The following is an 18,858-nucleotide window of genomic DNA, read 5'->3' on the forward strand; positions in this document are numbered from 1 at the left end:
AATGGAACTGAGTCTCTGTTTAAATTAGACATGCTGATATTTTAGCTCTCTAATAGAGCAGTTCCTTGGGTTGTTGTGGTGTGTGGAGTAAGCTCACAGCAATTCTTTAAACAAGACTAGTGTCCTTGGTTGTAAGTATCTCCCTGTCTGCATTTTTTAGGGGCCTAGAACCTTATAATTGTAACTTATGTTGTTTCTTCCAAAGCCTACTAAAGTTACTCTTCCCACTGACTTCAAGTTTTGGATCAGGCCCTTCTTTATCCATATAATAGTGCAAGTATTTTTGCTCTGGATGATTTTGTGACCTGAAATGTATCCTTGTTATGTTTCCATGGTAAACAACAAGATCAAAGTGTGATGTTTTCTGTAATTTTAAGACCTTTCTTTTCCTCTTTTGAAATGTTTAAAATGTATGTCTTTTAGTGAGTGTTTCATGAATCATCAGACCTTTCTAAATGTGCTTTTTATGAAATGTATATAAAAGAAAGGAACTGAAGATAATTTTTTCAGCTTATGCCATTTCCATTTCTGTTGTACTAACCCATTATTTAGCTTCTCAGTAGATTTAATGAGGAATTATTTAAAGCATTCACAGAAACCATTCAAGAAATAATATAAACATGTTGTGATATAGAAAGTGCGAAAAAGGCTACAGAGCTGACAAGAAACCTCTTAATGTTCTGAGCCTGTAACTGAAGAAAAATACATTTCACTAATTTTGTTAATGACAAGATATTATTTCTGTTTTAAAAGCTATTCTTAATGTGAACTACAGGAAAAGGCAAGGCTGGGATATAGCTTTATCACACTACTTGGAGCTAGCAGGCACATCACCACTGAAACACATGGACTGATGGGGGAACAGCTCTCTAGATTTGGGATAACTCATGTCTAAAAAGAAAACACAAGTGAAGTCATGCAGAAGAAGGAAATTAAGGGTAAAAGCACTCCATGTAGTGTAGCTGTTGTATAGATGAAAGAACTCACTAGGACATACCCAAGAAACCTGACATGCTTTGGAAAGCCTCGGAATCAGTGACCTACTAAACCATGGCTGTCTGTGCTGTGTGCCAGGCAGTGCATGAAGTTGTTAGTGATGCTCCATGAGTGCGTTTGTGGAAATCACCAAGATAGATAGCATTTCCCTAAATGCCATAAGAAAATAGCAGTTAAACTCCGTACCTGCTCTTACTCTTGAGAGCATTTAGCAGCAAGCCCTCTGTTAGGTTAACTCTGTCTGACCTTGTCCTGAAGTGCTCAGAGGAGGAGCAAAAGGAGGGCCTGTGTCAGGAGCTTGTGATTATTGTAGTAACAGTGGGACATTCCTGGGCCTGCTTTGCAAGAGAAAAGAGCATGGGCATGGGGAGATAGCAGCTGATGAGGATTTTAGATGCATCCTACAGCTGGCTATTGCATTTTAGGGCAATATATGGATACTGGTACTTAATGGGAGGTCAGCAGCATGCTCACATCTCTTATTCTTCAAACAGGTTTTGAGAAGACTAAGAAATAAGTAGGGGAAGAATTAATTGTTGTTGTAACTTCTCCAATCAAAAGTAATCTGAGCTATTAAGGTTCTTGAATAGCAAGCTTAAAATGTGAGTTACCTGTGTACTTGCACTCTCAACACAGAAATTTCATAGTAGATTACCTTGACCGTGTAGAAAGCTGAAAATGATAGTTGGTTGACACACTTCTCTATCTCCTATCAATGATCCACTGTTCAGTGGATAGAACAGAGGTAAAATTCAGACAGTGGGAAATCCCAGCTAATGTGGCTGCTGGAAAATGTGCAGGAGCTAAGTTGCACTGCGTGCTGCTGTGCCAGGATGGGGCTGGCAGTCACGGAGTGGTAGAATGTATCAGCACAAGGGCCAGTTCTCCTACACTGCTCCTTCTGCTCACAGGCCAGGACAATCTGAATCAATCCTGCTCTGAGCAAGCTGGGGTTAATTAGGCCAGCCAGGATCCACATGGAACCCCAGTGGCTGCTCCACCATAGCCCTCTCATTCCAGGGCAGCTTGCAGAAACACGGAGCTGTGTCCAGTTTTCAGTTGAGAGACTGATCTGCTGGGCTGTGTGTGTAGGGCAGAGGTAACTGTGTTATTTACAGACTCAAACTGACCCTGGAAGCAGGAGAAGGGAGAGACTCTTCTAATCTTTGACCTGTACCATTGTTTGTGGCTCTTTCCGAAGGTAAGTCACAGCTGTCCTCTCACCAGCTGTTCTTTGTGATAACTGTTACCTCTTAAAGTTCCTCTTGGCCTTGAGGAAGGTCAAAGTTTTCTTGGCATTTGTTAGAAAAATGAAGATAAATTATAAGTAAACCAGCTGTCAGCTGTATAAACTTATGTCCTCATCACCCCTGTATATAAACAGTTTGGGGACTTTTCTCATCCTGTCAGATTGCAGCTTGAAAGCATCTCTATAAATCTCAGCAAGGAAGGCAAGCATCTTAGCACCCTCTGCCCCATTCTCCTTGACATCTCGCATTTGTCTTTTGGTTTGGAAATTTTCCTTGTTCTTCACCTTTGAGCAGAGAGGATTGATTTATTATCTTTATAGGTCTTGCTCTGTGATATAACACGTTTTTACATCTGGACAACCAGGAGGCTACTGATCTGTTCTTTGCCCAATACTTTCAAGTCATGCTATTAACCATTCATTCTTTCCCATTAAATTGACATTTCAGGGATGAAAACAATTCATTACCATATTAATGGAGACAGCTTCTCTTTTCAAGTAAATTGTCAATAACAGCTTCATAGACACGTTACCAAATTCCTCAGACTTGGTGGAACAAGTTCCATTGACATTGGGTAGCGTAACACAAAGTCAGATAGCCTGAAAAGTTTTAACTAGCAAAGAAGGAGTGTCTGTTGGCCTTAAGTGATCAGTGGGATGCCAGGGAAGCTTTGTTTTAACAGGCTGAAAAAGCCTCAGTCATATTATTTTATTATTTATTTGGTCATAAACATTTACTGACAGCTTTTCATCTATCAAGAACAGATTTTTCCCAGTGTTTGCATATCAGAAATGACAAATCTGTAACAGTACCTGTGGATCAGTTTGCTGTTTGACTCTCAATTTTACCCTTTCAGATAAAGGGGGAAAATTTTTTTTTCATTGATTAACTGAACTAAATGCAGTTAAAAGTATGTTATGCTTATCTTGGGATTCTGAGTAGTCTCGGTGTTTGAGAGCGCTGTGTGGAGATTAGGAATTTACTGAGAGCCAAAATGTGCTGAAATGTTCATTGCAGTGTGCTGGGTCCTGAGCAGGTGGGACTGGAAATTCTTGCATGTAGGTTTTTCAGTGAGGACATTGCTGATGTCAACAGAAGGCAAGCCCATCTCAGACACGAATAACCCAGTAAAGCAGACCTGTGTTGATTAGTCACCCAGTTCATGGACTGGAGGGCAGAGCACATCTTGTGACACAAGGGAAACGTGTTGTTTTTGTGGCTGAGCCAAAGGGAAGCATAGGAAAATACTCTTTTTTTTGGTGATATTTGCTCCCAGCAGATAATTTACAGCAGCACATTCAGTGCTCATGTGAGCAGATGTAGTTTCTCTGAGCCTGGGTATTTTTTTAATGCTCTTACATCAGGAGCTGATTAGCTTGATTAGGACTAGGCCTTAGGTTCCAAAGGAAAATCAGCAGTGGCTAATCTGTGAGAGAGAAAATCTCTGAGCCCTTTACATCATCATTGTGCAAGTGGCTAAAATGTCAGGAACTGAAAAATTGAAACAAAACTAACATATAGCAAGAATCAAGCCTCAATTCCAATGGAGCCAGTGGTAAGTGCTGTTGGATATTGTCACAAGGCTCTGCAGGCACAACTCCTGCTGAATTCAGTGAAAACTGGCATGTGAATTTCTGCGTCCAGTAGCTCCTCTTTGCCATCTGTGGTTGAAATGATCACTAAAATTCCTTTCTTTGTTATAGGTTCATAGAATTGTAAAAGGACTTGAGATCAGCCAGCTCATCCCCTGCCCCAAAGTGATTTATTTCCTCACAGCAAGTGAAGATGATGGAGAAATAAGATAGTCTGTATTTAATAACTTTATTCATGATTTCCTTGGTGGTAGTCTTAGAAGACACACCAAAAAGTGTAATCTGTGTCTGTACCCCAAGTACCTTCTTCATAAATGACAGAATGTCCTTTCGCTCTGTAGCTTGACTGACAGGCCCTCAGATTTGGAAAATACAGGTAACAGGCTTCTTCCAATGTGATTTTAAAATATATTTTTACTTTTTTTAGTAAAAGAGAGCATGTCTTTCTTACCTCGTCTTCATGGCATGTGACATTGACCACAGAATTAGTAAAGACTTTTTTGAGACTTTTAACCTTCAGCAGAGTATTTCAGAAAGAAACAAACATTTACTTGATACAGGCAGGAGTGCCTTACTAGAAAGAAGTCATTTTATAATTGTCATGACATTAGAGAAGGGTGTTACAAATCTTCCAAAATACTTAAAAGGATTAAATATAGAAGGAATAAAGTTAGCTCTCGCACAGCTACTTGGACATAAGTAGATAAGAAGGTCCTTTGAATTTGAAATGTGTCTATGTAAGCCATATGCATTCTGCTTAGCTCTTTCCTAGCATAATCCTCACAAACTTCACTCCTGGAGGATGTAGGAGGACGATTCAGTCATCTTAAGACATGTGGATCACTAGAACTGCTCCTGATGCAAACGTGAGCCGCATTGCATGAGCTTTGCTGACACCAGCTAGAATTGTGTTTCACACAAAGTCAAGGGAGTGTGCTCACACTGAAATAGTTATTACCCAGCTTGCATAATCCTCCCAGAATCTGGCTCACTGTTCGTGCACTCTGCCAAATGTAGCAGATCAAGATGCATCATAAAATATTTGCACCGTGTTTGAGATATTAGAATAGGATCATAAATTGGGCATTTGTGTTGTTCTGGAAAAGCCTGTCAGAACAATTTCTTCTGTATTAATGAAACCTGTCTGCACCTTTTCATCACACAGCATTCTGTTCTGTATTTCTTTCCTCACTGACTACCTTGTATAACCTGTGGGGCATGACTTTGCTTTGGACTTCTGCAAGCTATTTTGTTTAGAATAAAGCATTAATTTAAAAAATTTTTTTTGCTATCATTTTCTGCCTGAAGTTATCCTGATCTGTCTGTTCCTCAGACACCTCTTATTTTAGTTGAACTTCGTGCTGAAATGACAGACCCTTCTATTCATGACTCAAATACGTTGCCAATTCTTGTACTGCTCTGCTAGAAGATGCACTGAGGGCTATAGTGACAGTCCTGGTAAATGAGTGGCAGAGTATCCTTTCTTACTCCATTTCTGCTTCTGGACACAATGGTGCCAGCACAAACTGTGCACGTATTTTTCTAACCTGTGTACTAGAAAATAGGTCCAAACCCTTCTCCTCTTTGCTGAAGCAGGAAGAAACCAGTGATTTGGGTGTACTTGCTTCTTACCCACTGGAGGTCAGCACAGATCTTCACAGGAACTAGGGAGAGGGCCTGTGGGCTGGTATGCAAGGGAAATGTTGTAATAGTGGATATGATGCTCAGTGTTGCTATGAAGGTGTGTTGCTCTGCAGTACCTGATGTCATCTCAACACTCTTGACAGCAAATTACTTGCATGTTCTTCCATTGATTGAGACAAATAATAGAAGGGGGTTTTGAGAAACGTCTGCATTGTAAAGAAAAAGTATTACTGGTGTTGAGCTTTAAGTAGCAACCAGTTGAAGAAAAAACAAAAAAGAAATTCTTTCCAAGTATGTGAAGTTCCCTTGTCTCATTTTTAAGGTTTAGGGGAAAATAACCCCATTCTACCAAAGAGGCTGAGAATCAGATTGAAGCAGTCAGGAAGGTCTGCAGGTCTTACAGGAGACAAAAGGTAATCTCCAGTAGTTTTTCATAAGATCAGAATTTCACCCATAGATTCTAATGTTTGAAAAGATCCTGATGACTCTGTTGTGTGACAGTCTGAATCACACAGACAGTGGAGTGAAAAGGCCAGAATGCCGCAGGGAAAACGCGCAAATCTGGAGATCTGGAAATCTCAGTAGACACTAGTGACTTAGAAAGCAGGGTTGTCTTGTTCCACTACTTTCATGAAGCCCCACAAGTATTATCCAGTTTAAATCTGTCTTCATATTTTGAATGTCACAGGAAAACATAAAAATGAAGGATTATTTGGCTTTACGGTTATTTAATAAATTAAGAACCATAATACAGCTTTGCAAGTGATTAATGTGGAAACTCCTTTGGCAGGGAATTGATAAAATAATCTAGACAGAACAGTGAAACTGACTGTATCAAGTTTTCCCTTTTTCCTACAAAAACCCCAATCTCACAAGCACTGTTCAGAAACTATAAAGACTTTCTTACGAGCTTTTTCTTGTATGTTGTAATGAGATGACATAATTGTTTTTATATGGATATAAGTTCCTTGGATAAACTTTGAGTAGCTTTATTGGCCCTTTTCATATTAGATGTGAGCAAAACAACTTCATGTTGAGCAGAAGAATGAGAAGTATAAGGTTTTAACCCAGGTCCTGAATACAGCCCATTATTGTTGTCTGTTTAAACAAAAGTTTGCCAGTGCTAAGGGAAAACAAACAAAAACGTTTCCAGTGCTTCTTCTGAAAAGGCGAAAAAGGCAATAGCCAATGTCACTGCAATCAGAAAAAAGGTGTTTCTGTCAGATAAGGCACCAAGAGCACATTCCTCACTAAATCTCTCCCTGAGATGCATAGCTTGTGTACTGCCATTACTAACCCCTTGCTCTGTAGTCTCTCTGTATATATGTCTAATTTATCAGTTTCTTGTAGATTGTCAGCAGCCTGCTGCCTCCATACCGCCACACGGCTCACAACTAGCCAGGGGGCCAGATTGCCAGACTGTCAGGTAAACTCTGCTAACTCTCTTCTCTTTGCACATAGCTGCATGCACGCCTGCCACCCCCCTCCTCTTCCTTACACAGAAGCTCTTCACTTTTTCTATAACAGCAAACTTTTAACAGCTTGAGGTACAGTGGTAATTTTTGCAGTGACAGTACAAACATGAGTCACAGCATTCGTGCGCTTGTTTCCCTGTAAAAATATGGAAAAAATGCAAAGCTGGATCTTGCAGCCCTCATTAGATATTTTTATGCAGTTTCTAAATGATGCCAAAATAGTAATGATTTTAGTTTGTTGCTAGAAAGATTTACTTAAATGGGGGACTTTTAATTTCAGGGGTAGGTGTAGGCTTGCCTTTTGTAAGGTGGCATTTTAAAGACATTTTTGAGATTTTAGCGGACACTTTTAAGTTCTCCCTGATTGGAAGCTCAGACCCAACACAATCAGTTTTTAATCTTGTTTTTAAAAGTAAACTCCTGGTGTCCTTGCTCACAGGTGGAATAAAGGCCAAGTCATGCTTCTGGGATGGCTGAGTTAATCAAGGCACAACCTCAAACCTAAGCAAAGCAAAATGACATTACAATAATTTTCTTTATCTGTTCATGGTACATTCTGTGCAGATATTTATTTATGTCTGTGCTCTCATTTGAAATAGGTTACATTTTTAGGCCTTTGCTTGAACTGTAGTGACCAAGTTAGTGCCTCTCTTTTATTGCCTACAAAATGGAAGTATTATTATCTTCTTTACTATGTAAGAGTAATATGAAAATTTTACTGAGAAGTTGGTGTAAACTCATTATAACTGAAAAGTGTCATTTGCTGATTTGCAGTTTAGATTTTTACAGCTCACTGAAAAAAAATTGCAAGTTACATTTAAAATCCTTAAAATGCCAGTAAAGTGATGCTGCTGTATTTTAGATGTTACAGCAATTTGAGATTATCATTAAGTGCTTTGGATACATGGAAGCCTAATGTCAACGAGTCTTACTTTAACCCCTTTTAATTTACCGTCACAAACTAAAGTCTATTCTGTTCCTTCCAGAGCGACTCTCTTAGTGGAGAATATGCTCTACTACCATCCCTTTCTAAATTCTAACAAACAATTGCTTCTGTAATTTTAAAACTTCTTCTCAGAATGGAAAACCTACCTGATTTGCTACTGGTGTACGTTTATTTATCTGCAAGCATTACCTTCTTCTAATAATTAAAAATATGGTTAATATTTTAAAAACTTCAGGTCAGTCATCCTACAAACAACACACACCTTACACACTAAGGTGAAAAATTGACTTTCAGATAGCTGTTGTTTTTACCACTAAATTGATACTTGTCTGGTGAAGTCAAAACAACACTGTTTTTGATATATTCACACTGCTGCCTTGCTTGCCTCAGTCACATTACCTGCCCAGCTTTGTAAAGCAGTGAAGTGGAACAATAGATTTAAACCAAATCAGCACAATGGCACAAGTTGTTGAGTTCTTTAAATAAGGTAATTGGAATCTGGACTAAAATTTGAGGGCATTTAAGGAACCAGTTGGACTTACTGAGGTTTGGATTTTCTAAATGCAGCAGAGAAGGAAAACAGGAGCTTGTCCCACCCTTCCTTGTCCTCTGACTGTCCCTATTGGGATGGCACATATGATTTACACCACAGGGTGATGCCAAATGAGGCTAATGAAAGCTCTACCCAGCCCTGAAGTCACCCATTTTAGGAGAGAGCTGGGCTTATTTTTTAAAGTCTCCAACGCAATTCTTGCAGTAATGTGACCTCTCAGTGGCATTTCGCTCAGGACTAAACAAGAGCTTGTTAAGGCTTGTGGTTCACACAGATGTTTTCCACATCCTGCGATGTCTAATCGTGCTCAAACCAGTTAATATGCCTGACCATAAGGCAGGTAGATTCACAGATTTCCCTCATTCATTATCTATACTATGGTTTTTAAGTGGGACTTGTATAACTCTGGCCTTTTTGTAATTGTGGTTCCAGTGCATAGGCTTTGGTAAATCTCACTAGATAAGCTACACAGTTTCAAGCCAAATGAGACTCCAGGGCAGATCTAGTCAATTTGTTTTAGCTGTACATTGGTCTTTTTGCTTGAATCTGCATGTTTCAACTGAAACTTGGTTGGAGAACTTGCCTTAAGAGATCTTTTTAAGTAAACTGATGCAACAATGCGTGAAAATCTTGCTCTGCCTTCCACTCATCACCTCAGTTTCTAGGTCCAGGGATATGGGGCAAGCAACCAAATCCAGGCCTGCCCGGAAAATTACTGGGTGCTGTTCCCCCTTCCCAGCACCTGTAGCTCTACCTGTCTAATACCTGGACAAGACTAAAATATTGCCATTATCCAATATTAAAAAGAGTGTGTCTGTCTTTGGATTGTATTCAAGTTTCTGTTGAATACAATGAAAACCTTACTTTCATTATCAGAGGCCAAAACTCTAGACCCAAATTATCTATTAATAAAAAAACAAACCACAACTCCCCAATGCCTCAAAATAAATTAATATTGCCTTTTAATATGAAATAATGCTTTTATTTATATAAAGTAGGAAATAAATTTAAAATAAGGTAAAATATGCAACCTAATGCATGCAAAACTTTTGCAATCTGAAGATATCATCGGTCTGTTAATGTTTTCCTTTGCTGATTTGTTACAGTTACAATCAATGCCACACAATGTTGCATGTAAATGACATTTTTAAGACAGAACAGAGTGCTTACAAACACTGAAGGGCTTTGCACGCTATTTTCCAGGAAATTTTAGAAATACATGATTAGCATTTTGAGTGCTAGGGAAAAAAATAAAAGAGCTGCATGAAGCCAGACAATAATACTAACACAAAAAATTGCACAGGCTTTATTCATCAATTGAATGAATTCATCCCCAAATGATACAGGCATTTAAAGAGATGTTTACAAAAATGTCTGTGAAAACCAAGTGTGTTAAAAAGTACACGTATCCCATGGGGTGATTGTGACAATGTTCTTCCTTTTTCTCTGTTTATAGTCAAAAACTCAGGTCCTTCAATGTCTCTCTCTTGCTTTGTGTTATTAATCTCCCCTGCCATCCTCTGCTGTCTGTGACTGTCAGTGTGTCTGATAGCTCAGCTCCAGGACCTGCTGCCACCAGCACCTCTACTGCCATAAAAAGCACATTGAATGCCGTGTGTCACTGCTGATTCTGGTGTATTTTTAGTTTATGTATTGCTACAGTAATCTGCATTAATGAACTGGATGAATTGTGTTTCTGAGGAGAGGAAGGTAAAACAGCAGAGTTTTAGAAAAAAATTTAAATCTATTGGAGCTGCAGGTGATGTGGTTATATATGTTGCTATAAAGGTGCCTGATAGCCTTGCAATTTTATTTTCCTCTTCCTAATGCCCCTAATAGTTATTATTTGTTGAAAAGGAAACAGTAAAACAAATTTTTCTTTTTCTTCTGTGCACAGAAGTGTGCTTGTATTTCAAAGTAAGAAGCAATGCAGAATTACCAGGAAGAGAAAATTAATATAATTCTAATCTGAGCATAGCCTGGGATAATTTGTATTAGTTTTTACTGTCATGGCTGTCTTTGTACTGAAGGTCATGCCATAATGTTATTATAATTGTTTCTATTTGTGTAGAGGAGAATCTTATGTGTCTCAAAGAGGTTCTTGCAGGCCACTGCTGTACGTAACTCATTGTAACTACAGCCATTTCCTCACCAGCTCTCTCCCTCAGAGTATGAGCATCTTTTGTTGCTTATTTTTAAAGTTAGGAAGGAAGCCCCAAAAGACAAACACATCTCTGCTAACAAGCAAGGAATGTGTGTGTTGAGTTTCTGTTCCTCTCTGGCAATTATAGAAGTCCCATTTAAAAAGAAACAAGGCAGCAAGGGAGAAGAGTAAGCCAGTCTTTGTAGGGTCATGTAATTACCTCCTTGTTTATCTTCCCCAAATGTGATGTTAAGATTCTAATTCAGTTTTCTGTCTCTGAAGGAATTAAGGCTAGGGCTTCTCCTAAGCCTGTCTTGAAAACTTAGGAGGTGCTGAAGCCAGGAGCTGGGTCTTGATGAGTGGATAAGTTTGAGAGTAAATACAGACCTTTTGGGTCAATCTGCAGTCCCTCCTGTTCATTGGCGTGGAGCAGGCAAAGATCTCAATAAGATCTCTCTGTGGATGCTGTATCTGCATCTGCATGTGGCAGAATATGGCAGAGGGAAAGGATAGATATGGCCATGGAAAGAATTACTTAGAGAAGGAAGGTTTGATGTGTTGTCAGGGTGTTTGATTAAACAAGTCCAGCTACTAAAGCTTCAAGAAAATATTTTAGATTAAATATTTTAGATTAAATATTTATGCCTAGGTGCTTAGGTTTAGACTAAATCAATATATAAACTGAGGTGTCATAGTCCATAACACTACACACTTTGAGACTGAGCTATTAAACAGCTGAGCACAAAACAAAACTTGTGAGGTCCTGAGCTTCTATAGCCCCCTTCACCACCCATTTTTCAATCAAGAAACTCATCTTCAGGAGCATTAATAGGAAACAGAATCTAACTTAAGACATGCAATTCTATGATCTTCAAATAAGCCCAGAGCTGCTCCTGCTGAATACTCGTGTATTTGTGGTCAAAACCTCCCAGATTTCTCTGATTTGGAAATGTAGACATTGCCATCAAGTTACTTAATGGTGGTGGTGCACACTCCTTTCTTTCTTCAGTCAAACACAACGTCATCCCTTTGTTTCCTTAAGTAAATGCTATATGTGGAGACTAAAGACATTTTCAGTACCACTGGCATTTCCAGTAGCAGTTTTCCAAATACCTCTGGCATTTCAAATTGATTCATTTCCAGCAACAGGCTAATTGCATTCCTTCAGCCAGTACTCCAATAGTCTGTGCTGCAGAGATAATATGTAAAAGCACGGTTTCTAAAGAAGGAAAACAGAAAAGGCAAATTCTCTTGAAGACAGAGACATAAATGATGGTGCTTTATCATATATCACTCTGTTGAGCTTGGAATAACTTCAACGCTGTAGAACATTTGAAGCATTAGGAAAAAAACCTCTTCCCAGACTCATTAAAGAACTGGGATTTGTGGTATTTTTTTCCTTTTTTTTCCCCCCTCTCTTTATAAACAACATTTTCTTGCATTTTGTTTTGGTATCTTGTTTTTCTACGGCTCTGCACCAAGAAGTGGGGTGTGTTTGTGTTAGTTACCCCTTTTCTTTGCTTCTACTCCAGCCCCTGGAAGCTGGTTCAGACCTCTCTGTGCTATATGCCAGTGAATGCTGTAAATGCACTTTAGAGTCTTAACAGGTGAATGCTGTTATCAGACATATTGTACATGAAAAACGGTCAAATGACAGAAGTATATGAGGGAATGAAGAGAATTCAAACAGCACAAACCCCAAAAGAAAACAAAACATTAGAAATCCCCACACTTTGGGAGTGTAAATTATAAAATATGTAGTGGTTAAGGGGCCTGATGAAGAAAACTACACTGTATTTGTACAAAAGGACTAGTAAATAGGTCAAGATCAGTAAGACATCATATTTTCACAAAGCTATGAAACCTGATTTCCAGCCTGGCATTGTCCTTCATTTCAAACAGTGAATCAGCTGCATATAGAAAATCTTTAATACTCACGTAAAGATGGCACCTGCATCTTGTCCTTCAAATTCGCTCCCCCATTTCACAGATGCATTTTTTCTCCACACAGCCTTTGTCATCCCAGCATGCAAACAGCAGTTTTGTACAGGAACTGTGAAGTGGGATATCTGGGCCACGTCACAAATGCATCCAAGTGTCCCTGACTTGCTGTGCACTGAGAGTTTTCTTTGTGTATACTGTGTGTCTGAGGATATGGATTTAGAGATGAGGCTTCATCCCCTTTAAAAGTTTGTTTCCAGCCCTGTACTATTTACATGCTTGTAAAAAGTTTGCCTTGTATTTTAAGCACTTTTTCTCTTTTTAATTTTCAGTCCTAATGCTCTTCCAGAAGAGCAGCCACATTCCAGCTCTCAGTGTGCCCCTCTCAACTGTCTCTCTAAGCCTCCTCCTTACCCCTAATCTTCATATGCAACGTAAGAGAAAATGCAAACAGAGTGGAGTTCATGCAACAAAGGTTGGGATTGTTCCCAGCAAGCGGGTAGACAATCCTGCCTTGTTGCTGCATTGGCAAGTCTGGATTCATATCCCCTGCTCTGGCAACTGAGGGAAGGTTGAGAAGAAGAACACAAAGCACAGAGCCCAACCTATCAAGAAGACTTTTTATGGTTCCTCTGGTTGTACTCAAACTGTGCTATCACAACTGAAGTGTAGTGAAATTTAGCATCTCGACAAAAATGTTCCTCCCAGCTGCTTGGCTTTACCTCTGAAATGATGAGAGACTTAAGCCAATGTTAAAAAAATATGTTACAAAAATCCTACCCTCACATCCTCTAAGTTCAGCCATAGGAATCAGTTCAAATTTCCTTTTGTCTTCAAAGGTGTGATATTTATTTCTTACTTTATTTGCACCAGAATTTTGTGTTTATAAAATATGGTCCTTTTTTTTTTTTTTGTGAGAGTTGTATTTAACTAATTTTATTTTTTAAATCCAAGCAGAAATAGCTTCAGAGAAGAATGACTGTGTTAATATTAAAAAGAGGCTTGTTGCATTGGCCAGCACATGGCCAATTTTTATTGCACAAAAATGTTGGAAATGGGTTGAATTGGAATGTTAACAATGACTGTATATTTTGCTGCTGCACTGATATTGTTTATGCACTTGTTTTTTCAATTCCTATTACACTAGCTTCTGGTTTTGTTCTAGCTCTTCACTGAAAGATAATTATTAAGCCTAAGAAGGAGATGAAAGGATAATGTACTGATTTGTTTTCAGTTGTTTGCTTGCATTGTAATTATACTTTTCGCATCATGAATTGGTGCTGTTTTTTGGGATTACTTTCTATTTGGTATCTGAGAAAGAAAATCTAAAATAAGTAAAATGCTGTGTGCTAATTAAAAACATTCTTTCCTCCCGCTCCCATATTCAGGATCCTAGCTCGAGGCCTTACCAGGAAAGGCTAGTATGAATGGGGAAGTCGTGTGCATTTCGTGTGAAGTATTCTGTGGTGAAAGGACTCATGCAGGTAGGGTTGATGGTGTGGATCAAAGTCAGCAGGACTTTACTGTAGTGCATTTTTTCCTTGCCAAAAATCAACAGACACAGAACCTTAGCTCATGTCAGTTTATGACAAATACTCAGGTGATCAACACTACGCAGACTCTATCGCAACAGTGCACAGTGTTCCTAGTTAAAGATTCTTTCCTGTAAAAGCTGAGTAAGCCTGTTTTTTCTTAAAAGCAGTGAGTTTCAGAACAGAGTCAAGGATAGAGCAATTTATTTTGCACAGTACCTGGCAACAAGGCAAGTGGCTAAGTAGAGGGTTGTGGTTCAGCACCTATGGTTTCCCACCTGGTCATCAGCTAGAGAAACAAGTCTGCAATGCTGCCTACCTGCCTACTTGTTGGTAACTAGCAGGCTCCTTGTTTTGTTAGGTGGCCTTAATTTATTTACAGAAGAGAGGCTTAGATATTTCCACGTCTTTATTCCTTCTCTGCAGCACATCTATGACCTACGAGTGGGAAACACAGTACAGCCTAAGGTATGGGGCAGCTGGGGAAAAAAAAAATTGCTGCAGGTGTGGCTGGAACAATATTTTCAAGTTCTGCCTGAATCTGAGAAAATGAAGTCAGTTTTGTTAGTAACAGTGCTTACCAAATGTTACAGTTCACAAAACATCAGCAGAGGAAAGAATCGGTGACCACTCAGTGTGCCTAACAAAACATTACTACCATAGTACCAAGAACAAAGGTGCTGTAAATAGAAATATTTTATGTCATCAACAGCGTCTGTCGTGTAACCTTGGCAAAGCAGCTGAGCTATTGTAACAAAACACAGAGATAGAGAAAATAGGAACAAACTGATACCCAGTCCTGATCAGATCAAACAGATAACACTCAGCAGTGTTTTGACTTTGGTTTCCATGGGGTTCACGTGATTCTTCTCATATACCTTTACATCACTATTCAGTATCATATTTAACCTGCCTGTTGTCTTGTCACAGAAAGGTCAAGTGAAACCCTGTTCAGCTCTATCATGATGTCTGACACTGAGTTTAGCTGCTATTTTGATTTAAAAAAAAACCAAACCCACAGTATTTTCTCTGAGGCAAACTCAGCTTTCAAAAAGCATCTCCAGATTCCTGATCTTGTCCAATTGGTGTATGGATATCTGCATCCAGCAAAGACAGCTACTGTATATTGTTAATAAGAGAAGGAATTTGCATAGCACTTTGAATACAGTTACCACTGACTGCACTTGGAATAGTTTTTCCTATTTTCATATCCAAATCAAAGGCATTTTCCTAAAATTTAGTTAAACAGTCATTCAGTGAAATACGTTTCCTTTCTGTATAGATACAAATTTATTGGGGGGGGGAAAAATGGTATCAAGACAGTTTAGAAACATATGCATGCCCACGTGGATCAAGAGTTATAAAAGAACATTCAGTGGTATAGAAGTTGTGGCCCTGTTTTATAGAAATACATTATTTTATTCTCTTAAGTTTTAAATTTTTAATTTCTAAGTTTTCAATTTACATTTTTTTATATGTAATAAAATGTAAGTGTTGGAAATGTAAGAGAACTAGAAACAAACCAACTTCAATGTGCAAACGGTTGTAGTTATTGCATTGTAAGTTACAAAACTATGTAGGTCCCTGGGACAATTTTTGTCAGTTAACCACTATAAAATAAAATAAAATACATACCTTGAACTTAAGATGAAAACCTCTTCTTTGTTATATACTGATTGATAACATAAAATTTTGTGAGAGATTTTGTAGGAAATATTTACATGCAGACAAAACCAGAAGCAAAAGCCTGGGATTTTTTAAGGGTTGCAAAAGATTACATTTTTCCCATTTAAACATAGCTTATGTTGTGTTGATATCTACTCTGATTTTTAAGGATTAATAAAAAATTATACATATATTTGTAATGGTTGAGTATACTTAGAAACACTACTATGTGTTCTGCTCATTAAGGAAGAAATTCAAATTCTGCTCTGACTTTTGTGTCTGAAACACAGCTTTTTTTTCTGTTTGATGGCCTTGAAATTTCTTTGGATTTGAAGTAGCCTACTCAAAATAGGGTCATTTAGGTCAAAATAGGGGCATTTTGGTTTGGCTTTTATTTTCTGATGTAGTGAAAAATTATTCCTTGTTCAGTGAATGACCTGCTTCTGGAAATGCAGTTTATAGGAAATGTGTGAGGAAAAAAAGAATAGGTAAAAAAATCAAAGGGAGAAAAACATGAAAAATAAATTGTAAAATGTAATAGTATGGAAAAATATATTTTCTATCAGTCAGAACATATATGGAGGTTTTACAGAAAGAGGACATATAACCATTTTTCATGCTAATTGTATAGAATTTTCTAAATGGAGGCAACAGTGATATTCTTTCTGATTGATCTGATTGACAGGTTGGCATCTCTGTGCTTTCTCTATCCACATTTTTCCCAGTAAATTCATGTAATCATAGCTATACTGCAGAGTTCATAGAATGAAACTCTAATTAACGCTGCAAGTTTTGATGCCAAGTTGATTTTCAGTTTGTTTTTTATTTTAAAGAGATTACAAAGTTGTTTAAGTCATTTGCCATATTAATGTGTGTACATAAAGGAGATTATGTTATGAAATATAACCTCAGTTATGAAATATGACCTCACCTATGAAGGCTGCTCACCATACTTATGCTGGACATACTTAAGTAAGCTGTTAGTAAAATCTGACCCAGTCCTTATCCCACTGGGAACGACACCCGGAGTCTGGGCCCTAATTTTGGTACCAACCTTGTCGTTCATCCTGCGATGCCAAAGTCAATAGCTGTGCTGCCAACTCCACTTAAAGCTGGATTGATCATCATCATAAGGTGTAGATTACATCAGCCTTTCTGAGGTCTGTTCCTTTCTTTGGCAGAAGATGCATATCCACTGAGGTTACAGTAAATTTCTTTCTTTTCTTCCTCGGAAATCTTCGTTTGAGAATGGCAGGGACTGATGTTTTACCTTTGAAGTATGATAATTGCTACAGTTACCTCTTTAAAAATTCCAGTCATCACTTATTCTTCAGTTTTCATTTGCTGTGTATGCAGTGAGTCCGAAAGGGATATATACTATTCAGATGTTTTTTAACCATTAAGGGTTTTTTTTAGTGTAATTAAGCATCCTGAGGAAAAGAAATAAAAAGCAATTGCCTTTCGCCTTCAGTCACAAATGCATCAAAATATGCAATGGAAAATGTGTGCATGACATTGTTAACATTGTGTAGCTTCTCCATATCTGTAACTAAGCTAGAAAATTCTTATTTCTTGTGTGATATGCATATTCCTCTTGCTAGAAGGACAAGAGAACTATCACAGAGAGTCTGTATCTTTCATTTGGAGGTGCACAGCTTAAATCCTTATTGGTTTTTAATCTGTTTCCTGTGGAGTTCTTGAAAATCCCTTTTGTAAAATGTAATGCTAACCAAATGACAAACTGACAGAGGAAAAATCCAATATTTCATTACTGGAGTTAATGTGCGGGCAGACTCTGGGTGATAGAGCCTTGTATTTCAAAAATGTCTTTCTACAAAGCTTTCTATTTGTTTTGTTTATCATGATCTGCTGTACAAGAGTGGATAAGAGTGTATGTTTTTTCTCAGTGTTATTAATCTGAGTTTTTATTGAATATGTGGTTACTTGATTTCAAAAATATTTTGGAAAATCAATAAACAGAAGCATTTGATAAAAGTTTCAAGTAGACTGGCTTGCTAGCTAGTTGGTATTTTAACAGCTATGAACAAGAAATAGGAGTAATCTAGCTTATTTTATTATTATTTCTCCTGTTCACAGATACGGCTATGTGTGCTATGCCAGTGGTTAAATTAAGTCCATTTTATTACTTATTGCCCTATTGATTTTCAGCCCTGTGGTTTGACTGTTAAAGGGTTAATTAACTTGATCCTTTGTAAACAATTAAAAAAAAAAAAGAAAACCGATGTTTTGTGACTTTTGTAATCTATTGAATGTTTCCATTTGCATGATGTTCTGTATTTAATGAACCATACAGATTGCTGTGTTCCTTTCAAAAGAGTTTTAGCATTGGTGGAGTTTGTGACAAACACAAATTTGTATACTGTATGTTTACTGCTGTAATAACTCAGCTACTCCTATGTTGAATTGACATTATGTTGTCCTGCCTTCTTGGGGTTAAATGATGAAGTGTTTCTAGGTGGTGAAGAATATAAAAGTATATATGTTCATTTGCTAAAGACTGAGTATTGGAAACTCTTCTTGTTGCTACTTTATGCTAAAAGCAAAAAAGTTAAATAATTCTTGTTTCCAAAAATGCATCATTTATTTTTAAAATCGAAGTAATTCCCATGTTAACTTTTCCTTGTCCTTGTAGACAATCCTAGATAATACCTTGTGAGGGATTCATAAAGTCTGTGCTTGTACATGTGTAATATGATCATGCAGTCAAATGGTTGGGAAAAACACTCTAGTGCTGAAGAAAATAATTAAACGAAGCCGATATACTGATTCTTACATCTTTATGTTCCAATTAAAATTACAGTGTAATGCATAACTGTTCCAGTGAATAAACTGGCCATTTTTGTTCATTTAACACCATTCTGTCTGGTCTACTTCTATTCACAGCAGTTTGCAGTGCTTTGACTTGGCTTAGATTTTCACAATTATTTAATTCTTCGAGATCAATGATTGTAAGTTTAAAAGGTATCAAGCAGGGAAATCAACATTAAAGGAAAAGGGAATCAGAATTAAAGCCAAGGTGCTTCCCCTGTTTTCTGAGTTTGAGGCAGATACTAAAATACTGATTCCCCATACAGTGTTTCCAGCAGATTTGAGTGATCTC

The 18,858-nt window shown here is 37.8% G+C and overlaps 1 protein-coding gene across 7 annotated transcripts in view; it reads left to right on the forward strand.

Annotated features, from left to right (window-relative positions):
• BICD1 (BICD cargo adaptor 1) overlaps nucleotides 1-18,614 on the forward strand; it is a 169,702-nt gene extending 151,088 nt beyond the window's left edge. For 2 of the 7 annotated variants that reach the window (XM_039570410.1, XM_039570411.1), the window contains exons 8-9: nucleotides 6,823-6,908; nucleotides 12,873-13,049. In XM_039570410.1, the coding sequence (XP_039426344.1) occupies nucleotides 6,823-6,908; nucleotides 12,873-12,960 (174 nt within the window). In that variant the 3' untranslated portion in view covers nucleotides 12,961-13,049. Of the gene's footprint in view, nucleotides 1-6,822; nucleotides 6,909-12,872 lie in introns of all 7 variants that reach the window. The other 5 variants (XM_039570409.1, XM_039570407.1, XM_039570412.1 and 2 more) reach the window with 4 other exon arrangements.
• Nucleotides 18,615-18,858: the final 244 nt, after the last annotated feature.

Source organism: Corvus cornix, chromosome 1A (assembly GCF_000738735.6).
Source record: "Corvus cornix cornix isolate S_Up_H32 chromosome 1A, ASM73873v5, whole genome shotgun sequence".
Taxonomy (NCBI): domain Eukaryota; kingdom Metazoa; phylum Chordata; class Aves; order Passeriformes; family Corvidae; genus Corvus; species Corvus cornix.